We start from the raw sequence: 18,628 nt of genomic DNA, 5'->3' as shown, positions 1-18,628 counted from the left end.
GAGTCGCACATTATTAGTGTGGGGACTTCGCGATCTGCATTTTCAAGCACCATCTTCAAAGTTCGTAGTTCAGCTCGCTAAGCTGTACAGTTTCCGATTGATTCAGTTTTAGTGACCATTGGTCTGAATTTACCTAAGCGCCAGTGACCTTTAACAATCGCACACGCTGAATTTTAAACTTTTTTATCCACAACGTAGTGTTGTGCAAATCTATCTGCGTAAATTACACAGGTGTACTGTTCCAGAGGTAGAATTTTGATTGACAGAGGACATTCTTGTTCGTATTCTAGATGTTCTAGCTTTTTCATTCTGGGTTCAAATGGGTATATCACGTCAGTTGTAACAAGAGAATTAACCCATTGTATCCATTTTGGATGTAATGCCATAGCATTTGGAATGCTCAGCCTTGTTACTGCTTCAATGGCTGAAATTGCTGTTAAAACAGATATTCTCTTCCCTTGAGCTAGGGCTTTTTCTTTTGCTACAGCCGTTTGAACCACACTTAGACTTTTTTCAGTAGAACTGAATTTCAGTTCAACTTGTGTGTACAAGTGTGATTTGTAAGCTATTGGTACTGTTTCTCCCTCAAAAGAGGTCTGGTATGTAAATCCGCATCTTCCTGGGATGACTCGGATTACAAGGTTGCATTCGTTTGCGCGTGTTTGCAGCTTTGTTTTAGTTAACATGTCTGTTTGTAATGATCGTAAAATTTCTGTGTGTTTATGAGTCCAATTAATTGGTTTGAAATCAAATTTTATTAATTTGTAGAGTGGTTTAACCATCTCTGCATAATTTAGAATGTAAGCTTTCCGAAGTTCAGGAAGCCTAGAATTGATTGTAGGTTTTTCAGCGTTTTTGGAGCTTGGAGTACTGCACACTTCTCTAAGAAGTTGTCAGCTAGGCTTTTGCCTTCACTTGATAATTCATATCCTAAAAATAGGACAGTGTGGTGGGCAATTCGTGACTTTTTAAAGTTAAATTTGTACCCTTCAGATGTGAACCCAAGTATGATGGTGTTCACTCTTTTCAAGTGTGTCTCCAGGTCATTGTCTGTAAGATAGATGTCACCGACATAAGATAATGCCTCATCATCATATATTTGTGGTAACTCTGTTACCCTGGCTGAAAATATTTCTAGGCTGTTCTTGAATCCCTGTGGGAGACGACAAAATTGCTTTTGGGCCCCCATGCTGGAGAAAGCGGTCTAATATCTGCTTTCTGGTGCAATGTTTTGACAGAAAAAACCATTTGAAATATCTAATGTCGTTTTATATTTTTGTGCGCACGATATTATTCATTAGTGCTGCACTGTGTGAGTTTTGTACTGCAAATGTTTTGCAAGAAGAGTTTAGGTGTCTGTAGTCCTAAACTAGAAGATATGAATCGTCTGGCTTGGAGCCAGGAAACAAAGGATTGTTCATTTGTGAGGTGCATGTTTCAATCACCCCGTGGTATTCAAGTTGATCTAAGTTCTCCCTGACTTGTTTTTTAGCTTCTTGCTTAACAGGATACTGCCTTTGTGCAGTAGGTTGATTTTTTAACTGTATTTAATGGTGAGGAGAATCCTCATCCCATCCTACATGATTTTTATATAATGCAGGGGCTTGGGCCACTGCACATTTTCTTGCATATGTGTATTTTTTATGAATTGGAATGTGATTTGAGAAGGCAGGCATAATCATTTCGTCGCGATGTGGGCACTCCCTTACAAACTCTGGTGGCCAGTCTTTCTCTGCTAGAAGGATATCATAGCCTTTAGATAGGTTCTCCCAGAAGAGCCCTTTTATTTTCCTAGTTTTGTCCCCCTCTAGACGTAATGTTATTTCATATAGTTTATGGGGCACGCTAACTCTGGTGTCTGCAGTTTCCACTTGAATTTATTAATTTGTGTCCACTGTCTCCAGAAGATTCATCAGGATCTTGCGAGCTATGGTCACTTCTGCTGCGCTGTCTAGCATTGTTTGGGCCCACTCTCCATTCTTGAGTAGTGTCCTCAGGATCCTCGGCATGTTTTACTTTAATACTGGCTACCTTCTTTTTGGGAAATTGTAATGTTTTACTTTGATGAGCAGGTTCTTTGTCTTTGGACTTGACGCGCTCTTCTTTATGTTCTGACCGTGCTCTTCTTTCCGATTTCTGTGAGGAAGTCCGAAAAGATCGAGAGTAAGCATGGGTGAATTTTGCGGATCTCGCGTTCGCGAATTTTGCGGATTTGCGGATTCGCAATCCGCGAAATCCGCAAATTCCCGCGAATTTGCGGATTTTTTTTTTTTGTGTTCGCCCGTGTTTCTGCCAGTTCGCGAGGGTTTTTACAATTTCGCAATTTGCGAACTTACCTGTCGGGTCGCTCGTTTTGCGAACTTGTTGTTTCTACGTGTCCAGCCTGTTTGGGACACTCTTCTTCATCACTGCCACTCTCTGTCACCACTGCCACTCTCTGACTACTCATGCCACCCTCTGGCCCACCCATGCCACCCTCTGTTTCATCACCACACCCTCTGGTTGTCCAGTGTACATTATTTTCGGCAAAGCAAAGCACACCTTCCCTGCCTCAAGTGACCTGAATTAATTTGGGGCTGATTAATGTGTCACAGAATATTTTTTTAGCTGGCACCTGCTTCCTTAGTGCGCCCTGATTAGTGATCTTTTGCACTTGCTAAGTGCTTTCATTGTTGCAAAATTAGTTACAACACCTGCCCTGCCCCAACTGACAATAATGAATTAGGGGCTGATTAATGGATTTTAACTTCCAGCCTGGCTCCTGCTTGTCTCCCTTAGCTGTAATTCAGGACCTTTGTGGCATATGTGTAACTATTCTGAGGTTCAGAGCAGGGTCACATAATAGTTTCAACTGGCAACTGAACTCTGGAGGGGCCCCTCAGGAAGCACTACAGGAAATGGCTACTAATGATGAGCCTGAACTTTTGAACCTGGTAAGTAGTTACTTTCAGTTTTGCTAAAATCGTATTTCTGCAATTTTGCACTTATTCGCGGGGCGCGAACTCACGCGAACTCACGCGAACAGTGCGAGCAAAATCCGCTGCTCGCGGATTTGCGGATTTTGCAGGAGATTCGCGAATCTCGCGGATTGCGAATTTCCCGAAAATCCGCAAAATCCGCGAGCGGAACGGATTTTCCGCCCATGCTTAATCGAGAGGGACGTGTATCAATATCTTGATCTCTGTCAGGTTTTCTCAAATTGTCCCTATTTCTAAGGTTATATCTTTTCTCAGAGGGATCCCTTAGGGGAGACTTATCTCTCTGTTGAGGAGATCTTCCTCTGGACTGAAACTGTTTTTCCCTGGAAGGGGTTTGCTTATTACCCTCCCACTTCTTCTTGTGGGAATTGAGATTATTTTTAATGAAAGTCTTTTCAGGATTTTCAGATAGTTGTGGTTTTAGTGGTTTCCCACCCAAACTACCTCTACCTATTTCTTCATAGGATTGTTTAATTATTCTGGCAAGTTCAAAAGGTTGGTCTGCTATATCTGTTTATTATAATTTCTGGCGGATTGCCACGGATGCTGCCTCTCCTTTTATGTTGGCTAGTAGTATTGCCGATACTTGCTTAAAGTCTTTCAGTAATTTCATACCTAGATTTAAAGCAGGCTCTGGACCGTATTCATTTTGAATCTGTCTTAGTACATCTGGTATAACCGCCATAGACGGAACACCATGTGTTTTTGTGTAGATTGAGGCAAAGACTGTTCCCAAAGTGTCACAATCCTCCACATGTTGTGCAATCCCCATTGGTAGGCAGATGGTCAGAATTCTGTGTTTTTCGTGAGGGGTATTATCAGGAAATACTGCCTCTATTTGAGTAATTTTTTGAGCTAACCAGAACGGACTTTGTTCCTGTTTTGCTGATAATTTACCAATGACTGATTGTATGGTCTATGGTGTAATTTTATTAGTGTTCCCCTGGTGAGGGGTGTGCTGTGGAATTTTTATAGCAGGTTGGACTGTTATAGTCTGCATGACATATTGTACCAATTGTCTATGTATTTTAATTAATTGTTTTAGTTGAACTAAAAGTTCTCTGTCTGACATTTCTTCAATGTAAGGATGTGGTATATAGCTGGCTAGAACCGGCCATGTGGCTCCTGGTCTTCCTAGTGGACCGAGCCTGGTAATGTGATTTTGATGTTTTAGGGAGCCATTAAACCAGAGCTCATGCTCTTGGTAAGGTTGTGGAATTTCAACTTCCTTGAAAGGAACATATTCCAATGGAGGTTCCCCTGCTTTTACAATTTCGCAATTTGCGAACTTACCTGTCGGGTCGCTCGTTTTGCGAACTTGTTGTTTCTACGTGTCCAGCCTGTTTGGGACACTCTTCTTCATCACTGCCACTCTCTGTCACCACTGCCACTCTCTGACTACTCATGCCACCCTCTGGCCCACCCATGCCACCCTCTGTTTCATCACCACACCCTCTGGTTGTCCAGTGTACATTATTTTCGGCAAAGCAAAGCACACCTTCCCTGCCTCAAGTGACCTGAATTAATTTGGGGCTGATTAATGTGTCACAGAATATTTTTTTAGCTGGCACCTGCTTCCTTAGTGCGCCCTGATTAGTGATCTTTTGCACTTGCTAAGTGCTTTCATTGTTGCAAAATTAGTTACAACACCTGCCCTGCCCCAACTGACAATAATGAATTAGGGGCTGATTAATGGATTTTAACTTCCAGCCTGGCTCCTGCTTGTCTCCCTTAGCTGTAATTCAGGACCTTTGTGGCATATGTGTAACTATTCTGAGGTTCAGAGCAGGGTCACATAATAGTTTCAACTGGCAACTGAACTCTGGAGGGGCCCCTCAGGAAGCACTACAGGAAATGGCTACTAATGATGAGCCTGAACTTTTGAACCTGGTAAGTAGTTACTTTCAGTTTTGCTAAAATCGTATTTCTGCAATTTTGCACTTATTCGCGGGGCGCGAACTCACGCGAACAGTGCGAGCAAAATCCGCTGCTCGCGGATTTGCGGATTTTGCGGGAGATTCGCGAATCTCGCGGATTGCGAATTTCCCGAAAATCCGCAAAATCCGCGAGCGGAACGGATTTTCCGCCCATGCTTAATCGAGAGGGACGTGTATCAATATCTTGATCTCTGTCAGGTTTTCTCAAATTGTCCCTATTTCTAAGGTTATATCTTTTCTCAGAGGGATCCCTTAGGGGAGACTTATCTCTCTGTTGAGGAGATCTTCCTCTGGACTGAAACTGTTTTTCCCTGGAAGGGGTTTGCTTATTACCCTCCCACTTCTTCTTGTGGGAATTGAGATTATTTTTAATGAAAGTCTTTTCAGGATTTTCAGATAGTTGTGGTTTTAGTGGTTTCCCACCCAAACTACCTCTACCTATTTCTTCATAGGATTGTTTAATTATTCTGGCAAGTTCAAAAGGTTGGTCTGCTATATCTGTTTATTATAATTTCTGGCGGATTGCCACGGATGCTGCCTCTCCTTTTATGTTGGCTAGTAGTATTGCCGATACTTGCTTAAAGTCTTTCAGTAATTTCATACCTAGATTTAAAGCAGGCTCTGGACCGTATTCATTTTGAATCTGTCTTAGTACATCTGGTATAACCGCCATAGACGGAACACCATGTGTTTTTGTGTAGATTGAGGCAAAGACTGTTCCCAAAGTGTCACAATCCTCCACATGTTGTGCAATCCCCATTGGTAGGCAGATGGTCAGAATTCTGTGTTTTTCGTGAGGGGTATTATCAGGAAATACTGCCTCTATTTGAGTAATTTTTTGAGCTAACCAGAACGGACTTTGTTCCTGTTTTGCTGATAATTTACCAATGACTGATTGTATGGTCTATGGTGTAATTTTATTAGTGTTCCCCTGGTGAGGGGTGTGCTGTGGAATTTTTATAGCAGGTTGGACTGTTATAGTCTGCATGACATATTGTACCAATTGTCTATGTATTTTAATTAATTGTTTTAGTTGAACTAAAAGTTCTCTGTCTGACATTTCTTCAATGTAAGGATGTGGTATATAGCTGGCTAGAACCGGCCATGTGGCTCCTGGTCTTCCTAGTGGACCGAGCCTGGTAATGTGATTTTGATGTTTTAGGGAGCCATTAAACCAGAGCTCATGCTCTTGGTAAGGTTGTGGAATTTCAACTTCCTTGAAAGGAACATATTCCAATGGAGGTTCCCCTGCTTTGTAGCAGTGGAACTCGTGTGTTACAACATTTGCTGCTGGAAAAATTATCCATGAATAGAATACCTCTGTCTGCCGATATTCATGTGCCTCAACAACAAATATGACTGTACCACCTCTTGATGATACTCCATTTTCTATAAGTTTTATAGTTAAGGTTTTCCTTACATTTACCGGGATGTTTTTCGCATCCAGATCATTTTCATTAACACCATTGCTGCTGATGGTATTCCCCTCCCGTGCTGAGCTATCAGTAAATCCCATTGGTCATGACGAGCTCAGCTCGTCATGAGCACAGCTCAACCGTGCCTCATGACGAGCTGAGCTCGTCATGAGCATCGAAGGGGTTAAACCCTGTAACGTCAAAACCCGGTTGATTTGCATCTACTGCAGCTCCACTGGTTGCGTTGTTGTCGCCGTTGGTTGACATTGTTTAATGGAAGTTTGCAGAGCAAGTTTCAAGGAAACAAAGATTAGGTGCACAATATTTTGAAACACTGTATCCTTCAATGTTGACTAAACCAAAAACTAATACATAGGAATCTCTTCCTACTAAGTTTTGGCGGATATTAACCTTTTTACCCACTCCAGACGTCTATCGGAGATTTTACCGAAAAAGGGGTCTGTGTGAAAAGCACGACTGAGTTACTCTAGTATCTAGCTTTAAATTATCGCCTTACCAAACGTTGGGCACCATGTAGTGTAGTTCCTATATTCCCAATAGGCTCTGCACATTGGAATAACATAAACAATAGTTTAGACGTAGGCCTGAGGTCGACTAGGTCTCTATTGAATATGTTAGACTTAATTGTGTGTGCCAGCTATCTCAAAGGTCACTAGAAACTTTCTTGAGTAAACAAGAAGGTGTTTAGCTTTCCTGAATAGACAAGAAGGGGTTAGCTTCTGACAACCGCATAAACATGACAACTTTGCTCCCTCCAGAATAAGGAGTATATCTCCAGAGTCGCGGAAACACTAGATAGCTATTTTGCTCAGCCAATCGTGCATGCTTCATTTCACCAGAAATGCAGAGAAATAGAGAGACAGGCGTTTTCAATAAAAGGGTTATTTATTGAGCAGTCTTCTTTCTCATGCAAGAAAAATGAATTGCCACAATTGCAATACTTGCCATAAAGTAAAGTGCGTACAGTAAAAGAAGTATTATGAAATATCACTGTAAAAGCATTTATATGGTTTCTAAAACATAAGATACTTAAAATGGATAAAATACATAAAATGACTAAACGTACTCAACTGGTGTTTCTAAGATACGCCTACCCCGGTGTACCTAACCTAAGCCTAGTACGTGGGAAGGAAAAGATGAGTTACAGTTTTTGCCAAGAATCTGAATCAAGAATTCTCTATGGGTCTAATCAGCTCCATACCTTGGGTATAGAATGAAGGAGGTCTTGTATCTCTCTCTCTCAGGACTCGATCTCCCAGCAACCCGCAAGGGTGTCAGGGAAACACTGGAGCTGGATTTTCTTGGCAGGAGAAAAGACAGCGTCTCCCTCAGTGCGTCAGCAGGGAGGGTCGGCTTCCTTCCGCACTCGCATCAGCAGGGCATCGGGCAAGTAGATACCCGATCTGCTCCAAACCACCGTGTGTTGCTTAATGCAGATGTTGGTATATTTATACCTGGAAGGTGCGAGTTTGACGTAAGGTTGGACATAAGACGTCACTAAGAACTGGCAGTTCTTTCAGGACTCCAGGAGTTCTAGGACAAATCAAAACAGAAGCAGGAAGAATTCCCGGGCTGCTGGAGGCTTGGTTTGTTTAAGAACGCGTTGTGCTTTCTAGGAGTCTATGGGAGTAGCCTTGCCGTATTTGGACTGCATTGGCTATGACTTAATATGGATAAGATTCTTATGCCTTTATAAGGATATGATTTGTTATAACCACATAAGGGCATAAATCGGGAATGTCTTAATTAGGGTCCTAGATACATTCACAACAGGAGAGAAGGGGGAAGGGGAGGGGAATATAGGGAAAGTAAACCATCATGGGTGACGGAAAACTGATCACTGACAAAGGAGATACATTATGATGAGGGTATTTTTGCTGGTTCAGGGTGGTTTTGAGAGATTTCGAACCAAAATACATTTGAGGAAAAAGATAATGCCCATGCATACTCAAATTATACCTCAGGGTATTCACAGAGCTTACTCAGCTCAGACAAAAGGCCAGGCTACTAAAACATTGATTCATTACAGATATATTCTGCACTGGATTAAAAACATGGCCCATTAGCTCTTGACCAAACTCAATATTCTTAGGATAAAACTGAGGCTCACTGAAGTCTTAATAACTGACAGACACCCTCAGGTGTAACTCCCAGAATACTCAGAAGTTGAAATTGTGAAACAAAACTGTACTTTTAGATAAATTAAGTGTTCGGATGTTGAGAATCCTGTGCTGACTGAACAAGGAACTACTTTAAAGTGCTTCACGCAGTGGAGCAGACTTCAGCCTGAGGTCAGTGGGGACTGCAGCCCCCATGCCGAGGTACCTGGTTGCCGGATGGTAGCACAGACACAAACACTCATGACGTTCAACATGTAGATCCAAGACCGGCAGCCTATGTCACCTGAACATAAATATGCCATGCCAAAGGCTGACCTTAGACTTGCTTCTCAACCACAAAGTCTGGAATGCCTAGACATCATAATGAAATGCAGCAAGCCTATCTCCTACAAATATGACAGCATTTACAACAGCACTGTTGATTCACTTCACTAGATTCCATCAGTAAAATAATAAATCATTTCCAGGTCACAGGCATCTTTCCATCCTCGTAAATTAAAGGGCATATTCCTAAAGAAATCCCAGTTGACCCCATGCCCTGGCAAACTGCTAGTTTCACTTTCTGGGGAAAATTGAAATAAGTGCTGCAACTCCCCAGCCCCAAGCCCACATTGTCACCACTGCTTCCTATACACCTACTATTCCGGCTTCCACTCTAAAAGCTGCATTGAAATTGCAACAATTTTAGTCATAACGGATGCCTTATATATTATTTACAAACTGAAGCTCAGCTCTATTGCCTCCCTAGACTCCTCTGTTGCTTTAAACATCAGGTGGAGAACAGTGTGTGTATGCGTGTGTCTGTTTGCATGACTAAAAGTGAACTTACACGCCACAGCCTAAATTGAATAAAATAGACAATAAATTATACAATCCCACATCAGCAACAAGCATTGGCAAAGCCAAAATGTATCTTGCCTTTGCTGAACAGCATTGCCAAAATGAAAAAATGTCTATTCCTGATCAGCATTGGACTAAAAGGAAAAATAGATAGCCCTAGCGCAATAATGCATAAAAAGGCATGCATCACTGTGCCAGTGTGTGTGTGTGTCATGGTGCTGTGGCAGCCATTTTTCTTATTTAGCATTCTAAGATGTGGAACACTGATCTTGCACCAGTAAATTAAAATGTACAAGGGAATTGGGGTATTAAGCCTAAAACAAAATTATTCCCTTGGGTCGTGTGAAGGAGAAGCTTAGATTTAGCTGTAACCACAATCAAAAGTACATATAAATAAACTAACTGAAAACATTAATCAAAAAGTTGAATTATATACCAATTTATAGAAACAATAAAAAAACAATTTAAAAATTACATGGGAGAAAAATTCTAAAAAACAGTTGAAGTTAAAACAATACTGTGTAATTTTGTGACCAGCACAAAATGGAATAGAGGACAGACAAAAACTCTATTGTAAAACATAAGGATTGAAATTTACAAAGCGTACATTCACAGATTGAAATTTCACTGATCCCTGGTATTATAACCTTACAATCTTATATACACCAAGGGAGAACAGGAGGGTGAATTGTACTAAAACTTGCGTCGACGCGTTTCGGTGGTTCGAATATTATTGTGTGCCACCTTTTTCAAGACAATTATTTTGTTGTACGTACGCCCATTGTGTTGATTTTTGGTTCTTCTTTTTTAGAGAAATCCCAAACTCTATAACTGAACTAAGCTCCTACTATTGAGTCATCCTTTGCTCTAGTGAGTGTATATATAGAATCAACTGTGCAGTCATTGTACCGATAATCCACGCATAATTGATATGTACAATAGAATACTGTCTGTTAATAATGTAGAGGTTTTTTCCTTGAATGACCGTAATGTAGAGTGTTCCTGGAATTTAGACAATTAATTATGTATATTTATTGTAGGACACCCATAAGGATCCAGCAATACGACAGACAACAAAATAATTGTCTTGAAAAAGGTGGCACACAATAATATTCGAACCACCGAAACGCGTCGACGCAAGTTTTAGTACAATTCACCCTCCTGTTCTCCCTTGGTGTATATAAGATTGTAAGGTTATAATACCAGGGATCAGTGAAATTTCAATCTGTGAATGTACGCTTTGTAAATTTCAATCCTTATGTTTTACAATAGAGTTTTTGTCTGTCCTCTATTCCATTTTGTGCTGGTCACAAAATTACACAGTATTGTTTTAACTTCAACTGTTTTTTAGAATTTTTCTCCCATGTAATTTTTAAATTGTTTTTTTATTGTTTCAATAAATTGGTATATAATTCAACTTTTTGATTAATGTTTTCAGTTAGTGTATTTATATGTACTTTTGATTGTGGTTACAGCTAAATCTAAGCTTCTCCTTCACACGACCCAAGGGAATAATTTTGTTTTAGGCTTAATACCCCAATTCCCTTGTACACTTCAAGGGGTTCCTCTCTCTATTTAAAACCAGTAAATTAAAAAACATAAAACTGCATCTATAATAAAAAAGGAATGGTCCGAAAAATTGCAGCTTCAGAGTCGTCAAAGAAAAATCATGTGAGTGAGAAGCAATGGAAGAGCGAAACAACAAGGAAAATTGACCCACATGGACTGCTCAAAGAAACAATAGTCCCTGGATTTAAACAGTGGAAAGAGGAAACTCGTGCAATCAGAAGGATGATAAAGAAGCAAATACAAGAATACATTGACTAAAAAGCAAGCACAAGGGACAAGCTAGAAAGCCACCCAATGATAAACAATTGGGTGACGGGAAGGCCACTTTAAGTTTTTGTATTGTACACAATAGATCTTTAGTCAGCAATACCTAAACAGAGGGAGTACTTTGCATATTCTCTGGCCTTCTCTAGAGTTGCATGTGTCAGGTGAAGCCAAACAGTACTGAAAGTGGCAGTTCCATAACGATGAGCATGCAAAGAAGCGTTTTCCATATTTGCCCTCCTGTTCATTACTTGGTCTCTCGCTCCTACAGTTCAGAAAATAATTAAAATTTCTTCTTCTGTGCAAATATATACCACTCAACTTTGGAAATCCAGAAAACTCCGAACTGATACGGTTATGAACCGTAGATAGAATTATTTTTGACCGCTTTGCAATACAGCAGACATTTCTTAAGTAAGGATAATCACCTGCACTTGTAGGTCTTTAGTTGTGTCTGGTTGAAGCAAACCGCTGCTTCCTGAAGCGAAGTCTCCATTAAAAAACAAATAAATAAAATCAAAAATTAGTAGAAATACCTCATTTTCCACAATAACAGCCAGCTCCTGTTCGTCGTGATGGTGTTTGTCTTCTTGCTGAAGGAGGAGCAATTGCTTTTGCTCAAGCAGCAGCATTTGTTGTTGTTTCTGGACTTCTGTTTCGTGTTGAGCCTAAAAATGGCAAATTTTTTATTATTAATTGACAATTACTGAACGGTGTGGCATCTTTCATGTTTTCAGAGAACAATTTCTATTTTAGCCTTTGACTCAGCAAGAAAACCTGGCTGTAACAACCAACAATGTAGGATAAAGCATGTTTGATTATCCGCACATTGAAGTTGTTACTATTTATTTAATGTATGTGTTACAGTCAAAGTGTGAAATCCCACATTCTATAGAATGCCTAGTTAATGTATAGAATGCCTGAAAATACCTGAAAATCGAACGTCAAAGTATGAAATGATTGGTATTTTATACATTGCCTAGGCATTGTATACTTTGCCGGATGTCTGCCGGCAAAATATATAATACACCTAATCCGGCCTTTCTTAGTGTAACAAGTACTTCAATCTCAGCTCTGCTGTCATTGTTTTCCGGTAAGAATATCATGTGCTTTATTTCGTAGTTTTGTTCTTTCAGTTTCAAATGCGTATTAATTAATAATGGCTTCTCATCTTGTGCCCTTTTAACGGATGTACCATGTTACTCCGCATACTGTTACAACTACCTACCGTTACAACGCGACCATTACAACGCATACCATTACAACGCATAGCGCTTTGAGGTGCTGGATAGTGGTAAGTATAATTTACTATTCTAACTCCAGTCCCCGTGGACCCTAGGGAAGGTGTTGGATAGTAAATTATACTTATTCCCTATCCTAGAGCGCCCCCCAGCGCAATGCGTTGTAATGGTATGCGTTGTAAAAGTCGCATTGTAACGGTAGTGCGTTGTAACAAATGCGTTGTAACAGGTGTATACCCCTTTTAACACTTTGCGTCAATGGTACTGGTCATTCTGTATAATTCCTAGGAATTGTATAGAATGCCTAGGAAAAGTATTTAACATTTTCACAAAAAACTTATATTTCCTAGTTTGCCTCTAAACCATCAGGCATACTATACATTACCTAGGCATTCTATATAATACCAGGATTTCACACTTTGCCAAATGCCTTGGAATCTCATCTTGTGGCCTTTTAACACTTTGCGTAAATGGTTCTGGTCATTCTATATAATGCCTAGGAATTGTATAGAATGCCTAGTAAAAGTATGCAACATTTTCACAAAAAACTTATATTTCATAGTTTGCCGAAAACCATAGGCATTCTATACATTACCTAGGCATTCTATACAATATCAGGATTTCACACTTTGACTGTAACATATGCAAGAACAATATCAAACAATAAGCAGCACGTTTTTACAAAACATGATTATTATGATTCCCGTGGAAAGGAAGATTACATCAAACAGATATTACTATTTCCAAAGAACTTTTCATAACTAAACTGGCTGGTGTCTAGGACAGCTGGGTAACGCCTAGGGGGATAGGTAGGCGTTTGGTGAAGAACACTCTCAGCATGGCACAGACCACCTTTAAGTTATTCAAATTAAACTGGTATGTCACATATTCAATAATATAAAGGTCTGGCTATCACCCATATGAATGAATAGTCTTCTGCATTTGCTGAGGTTTGTTCCATTAATAGGAAGTTCATAGTTAATGACAAAACAAAGAAAAGATGCAACATTATGAGCAAAGTATCCACTAGCAAGCGAAAGGACAGGCAGACCAATTTCTTTTCTCAATTATAAATATCACACTAGTTGTCCTGAAGACATTAGGGTGCTTTACGAGAGAACCACGTTTTGCTACACATTTTTTGGGCAAAATAATGCCTGATTCACAACGATAAACTTACACCCTCGAGTAAATGTATGATTGTTTACTATTCACAAAGAGATTGGCAGTAATTTCTTTACAATTGTGAAATGTCTGCGCATAAAAAGATAGGTCTTTTTATGTGCGAAGATTACGCACTCATAAAGATACCACTCATAAATCCTTTAGTAAATGAAAAACAATCCTAAACTTACACAAAAGTGTAAATGTTACCGTTGTTAATCAAGCCCTTAATGATTAGCCCAGAAACACAGATGTTGAGCCGAGGCTGGGATTCAAGCCATGTTCTTCCAACCACAAAGGTCTCATCTCATCAAAGCCACATCTCTAACCAGCCTTGGGTTTTTGAGTGCATTCTCCAAGCTGTGTAAGAAGGCCGCGAGAACTCTTCAGTTCACACGTGGAGCTCAGAATAATAAGGTACCTGCTGCACAGAAAACTCACTTGTTGGGCAACATCTGGCTGGAGAGGGCAAAACATGTATTATGAGGGCAGAACACGTACACTGGATATAAGTGGCTGTTGTCAAAAGAGTTCTGAGGGGCAGGAATGGACTGTGGGAGTGGTGTAAATGTTCTAAAGGACTTTGAGGGATATTGAGAATGATGGTGGGGGACTCTAGAGATGGGTCTGACTATCCGAAGAACTTGTCTGAGCTGGAAGAGGAGGTGATTCCAGGCTCGGTATAAATATTAAAGTGTTTGTGACACAAGTGGATTGCTCTGTAGGCCACTAGAAGGGACTGGCTAATGGCATGTGAGTAAAATATGAAAATAAAAGAAGGCCTTCGTTCATGAGGAGATTAGGCTGTGTCTTTGTCCACATTTCTGGTACTGTGACTTTCTGCGGCTGTGGGCCATCTGATTTCAGTAACCTGAGAAATCCATGGCATTTGTTGCCTCAACACCATAACAGGGCCACCTCTGACATGATGAGTCCCATCCATTACACAATGGTACCCATTACTGCCATATTGTGGGCATTGTTGACACACCTGTGTCTATTTCTTGTAGAATGAAGGTACACCCTGGAATATGATGGACAACCCTAGTAAGATATATGGGCATGTACAGTAAATATGTACGTGTGGTAATAGCACAGTATTTGAGAAATAATAAATTCTGCAGTTATTGGACACTATATATTCATTAAAAATATGCTCCAGTAATTTTGGTTAGAAATAATGTCATTTGGTAAAAAAACAAATAATAATAATAATAATACAAGTTTGTGTTGGAGGAAATTGGTTTTACTTAACCAAAGTAATGCAGTTGATATTTGAGTGATAATATATGTTGGGTTGTGGGAATTATTGCTGATATTGTGTCCTTGCTGCCTGAGAACAATGGTTGATGTAAAGTTATTTTATTGCATATTTGGAGAACATTATTTATTATTTACTTTGACAAAGAGCATATTGGCATTTTCACTACCGATCTTTGATGCCGACTGAACCTCACTCACTGAATAACCAGTGTGCTTTCTGAACCTAAATATTTCCTGAACCTATATATTCCTTTGGTAAGTTGAGCAGTAGTATTGTGGTATGAACCTGTAAGTTATGTCCAGCTTTTCTGTCTGTTACCTGACAGCGTGAGATGTTGCATCTCTTAGTTATTTCAACCTTACCCATCAAAAATAGTAGTGCATGGGGACGTTTGAGTCTTGGCAGTGAGAAACTTGAATTGTTGAGCCTGGAGATGGACAATGTTGGCCACCTGTTGTCCTCTTCGCCAGAGTTTCTGGGTTCTTCTCTCTCAACCAGTGATTTAAAAAAACTAATCTTGGTGTGTTGTTCCATAGAGACCTACACCCGAAACAGATGATGAGTGTAAGCCTGCTTTTCAACACTTACACCAACAAAGAAATGTTTTTCCACTTCTTTACCTGCAGCAAAAATTGCAATAAGCCTTGCAGCGGTAATCTCCGATTTTGATTACTGCAACAGCCTTAACAGTGGCAAATCCGTCACCAAACATCAAAGATTCCAGAATCATGCTGCTTGTCTTCTGGATGGCCACCATCATTTTGACCATATTACACAGGCTCAGAAGTTCCCCGTTTAGTCACAGCACAGGAATCAACAATTCCTATGTATCATCCATAAAGTGTTATTTGATTAATCGTTTACATATCAAAATTGTTCAACCTTTGGCTTCAATCAAGAAAATTAAAGTCGGCAATCACAATGTACTGTTGATTTCATCATTTTGATACAATAAATGTAAGGCAGGACCTTTCATGACCAAAAGTGATCCATGTGGGACTTTCGCTCAGAACATCATATTTTACTATCCTATTCAGAAACTTGCTAAAAACCCACTTATGCAGCTACATGTATGGTAACCAATTTATGTGCCCTTGCCATCACTATATGATCACAATTTTCTCAAACGTTTCTTGGGAGGATGAACACCGAACCACTGGGAGGGTAAGGCTTCCCTGACATTGTGCACAGTTATTGCTGCAAAATGCACTATTTGACTCTGTTTTTTGCATAATTTCTCTGGGTGAGATGCACATATCCCCTGAACACCCTAAAATGTAGTTGGGATTAATTACTGCACTTGTTAGGTTGAATTTGAGGCAGGCATTTACATTTCACCAATTAAAAAGTTCACCAACTTCGACTAGCACAGAACATGGATTCTCAGGAGGCACAGGCATGAGGGTGAGATCTTAGTTATTTCACTCAGAAAGTCTTGTAGACATATATTTAGAACAGAATAAGAGGGAATTTAGTTTTGCATTGAACCTCGTGATGTTAGAGATGCTGCTAATGTTTAGAGCAAGGTAACATCAGGGGCACTCGAAATATGCTTTGTGGTTGTGTCAATACTGCTACGGTGGTGGACAGTGAAGGTCAGTAGAGAGGTGCATCAAGTGAGTTCTGAGTATGTACTTACTGAGACATCAGTGTACATTAATTTATAGAGGTACATTGGGGGAACCTAGTTTCTTTGCTTTGGGGTACAATGCAACCTAGAATCACTAGTTATTCTGTGGTATATCTATCAGGCTGCAAGTTTCTTGGAGTGGATAGGAAAATGACCCATTTCTATCGACAAATAGTGCTCTTTGGTACAGTGGCATACCACAAAGTATTGGAATAATTTATCAAAATAATTCATCAGCCCCCCTTCAAAATTGTGTCTAAACAATGCAGCTTTTTAGGCAATATGTTTGAAAAATTGCTGTAAACTGCATGGCTTGGAATCAATTTTTACACAGAGCGTATAGCGAGAGAATTTTACTTCTCCTCCTGAAGTACTGAAAATTATTCATCACCTCCCAATTACAGTTATTACCATAACCGATCCCATTTGTATTACCAATAATCAGTCAGTTGGCAGTGTAGAAGGTCCAAGCGTTTATTAGACAAAAACAAACTCTGCCAGAGGAGCTCCTTGCGACCTAACCCCACGAGGTCCGCCAAGAAGACTGCTGGCACATTATCAGAACATCACATATATACAGTTGCATTTGCGGAATCATTGCCCAAGATGGAAAAATACAAGCTGGTACAGGTTAGAGCAGAGAGGAAAGACCATATATGGCAGACAAAGAACTCTTGGTTTAGCTCATCCTAGATTAGCAAGGTCGGCTGGGTGACTCCCTTCTGCCAGCTCCTGGACAGCATGCCCCGCACCCCTCCCGGAATGTGCTTATCAAGCCCTCCTCTGCTACCTACAACCTTGACAGGCCTAACGAGCTGAAACAGCAATTCTGCAACAGTTGGCGTATTTCTGAGGAGAATGCTTTCTGAACATAGTAAAGAGAACGGGGCCGTTAATACAGGACTTCGAGCGAGGCCACAAAATGGCGTCGGTCGAGACAACAAAACGTAAAACGCAAAGGCCAGTGCAGATTAAGGTTCTATAACGTGACAGATGTAAATATGCTGATATGTATGTGGATATGCTAATAGGTTTAGATACATCATGCTAATTCTAACACATCGATTATAGGAACTATGTTGTTGTACCTCGATGCTAGTTCCTCACTCCCCCATCCAATTAAATGGAATAGCACCAGATCGCTCTCTACGCTTGCTTTTTATTGGTGCAACATGAGGCGCGGAGCTAGCTGAGAAGTCCAGTGGGTTGTCGCCCCCTCTGGCTTTCTTCCTTTCCCAGAGCACTCCAGGTCCTTTGGGACTTGCCTCAATGCCCAACTGTGAATGCAATTTGTTTGTATTAGGTCTGTTGTTAACCAATATCTTTGGATTTCTTTTTATTTTAATAAATTCATAATATACTTTTTTAAAAGGGCTTTCATCCAGCTTTCTTCATCCATTGGTCTGTTGGTATGTTATTTACCTTTTGCTTTCACCCACTGCAGCATACAGCATGGAGCATGGGTTCAGCCTACTTCAGCCACTGGATAACCTCACTTTGAATTACTGCATTTAGCTTGCACAAGGAGCACATCCACAAACAAGCTAGTTCCCTTCTGTGGCAATGTTTTTCATGTATTACTTTCATGTTCCCTTTATGTTTAGAGTCTTGTGTGACAGCAGGACATCTGACAACTCTGTATAATTACCTTCTAGTTAAACAACTCACCAGAGTTTTTACAAAATACTTAGCTTCTCTTGTGGCAAAGTCCCATTACGAAGGGATTTTCATTCACCCCTTCTCAATGACTGATTTCTTCAGAGTTCTTAAAATGGCCTCCCTGGGATTCACATCGACAGGTTTTGAGAGTACTCCACAAACATGGGTTCCTTATCAATTGGAAAAGGTTATCTCTCGTTCCTTCCCAAAATTTCATTTTTATAAAGGCTTTATTTCAACTATAAATGCGGTTGGTTTCACTGCACGAAAAAACGTTTTGTAGGCTTCAGGCTCACATTCAGAACCTCTTGAAACCCAGGCAGCCAAAGACCTCAGAGTGGCTGCAAGTTCAGTGTGACTTAGTCTCAACGATTTTCCTTGTTCCATGGGCCAGATTTTGCTGATACAAGATCTTGGTCTCCAAGCTCCCAGAATCTGTCTTTCAGAATCAGGTTGACACAACACTTAAGAGGAGACCCGAGCTGGTGGTTGGTTCGGGCTCACCTCCTGAAGGGAATTTCTTTGG

The 18,628-nt window shown here is 40.3% G+C and overlaps 1 protein-coding gene across 1 annotated transcript in view; it reads right to left on the bottom strand.

The window, feature by feature from the left end:
- The window catches only part of C10H10orf67 (chromosome 10 C10orf67 homolog), a 2,378,031-nt gene that overhangs the window by 414,977 nt on the left and 1,944,426 nt on the right, over window positions 1–18,628 (bottom strand). The window contains exon 14 of the mRNA XM_086939822.1: window positions 11,681–11,812. Within this exon, the coding sequence (XP_086795948.1) occupies window positions 11,681–11,812 (132 nt within the window). The remainder of the gene's footprint in view (window positions 1–11,680; window positions 11,813–18,628) is intronic.

Source organism: Lissotriton vulgaris, chromosome 10 (genome assembly GCF_964263255.1).
Source record: "Lissotriton vulgaris chromosome 10, aLisVul1.2, whole genome shotgun sequence".
Classification (NCBI taxonomy): Eukaryota; Metazoa; Chordata; class Amphibia; order Caudata; family Salamandridae; genus Lissotriton; species Lissotriton vulgaris.
The sequence above is the reverse complement of the archived record's forward strand: the minus strand, read 5'-3'. Positions and strand labels throughout refer to the sequence as shown.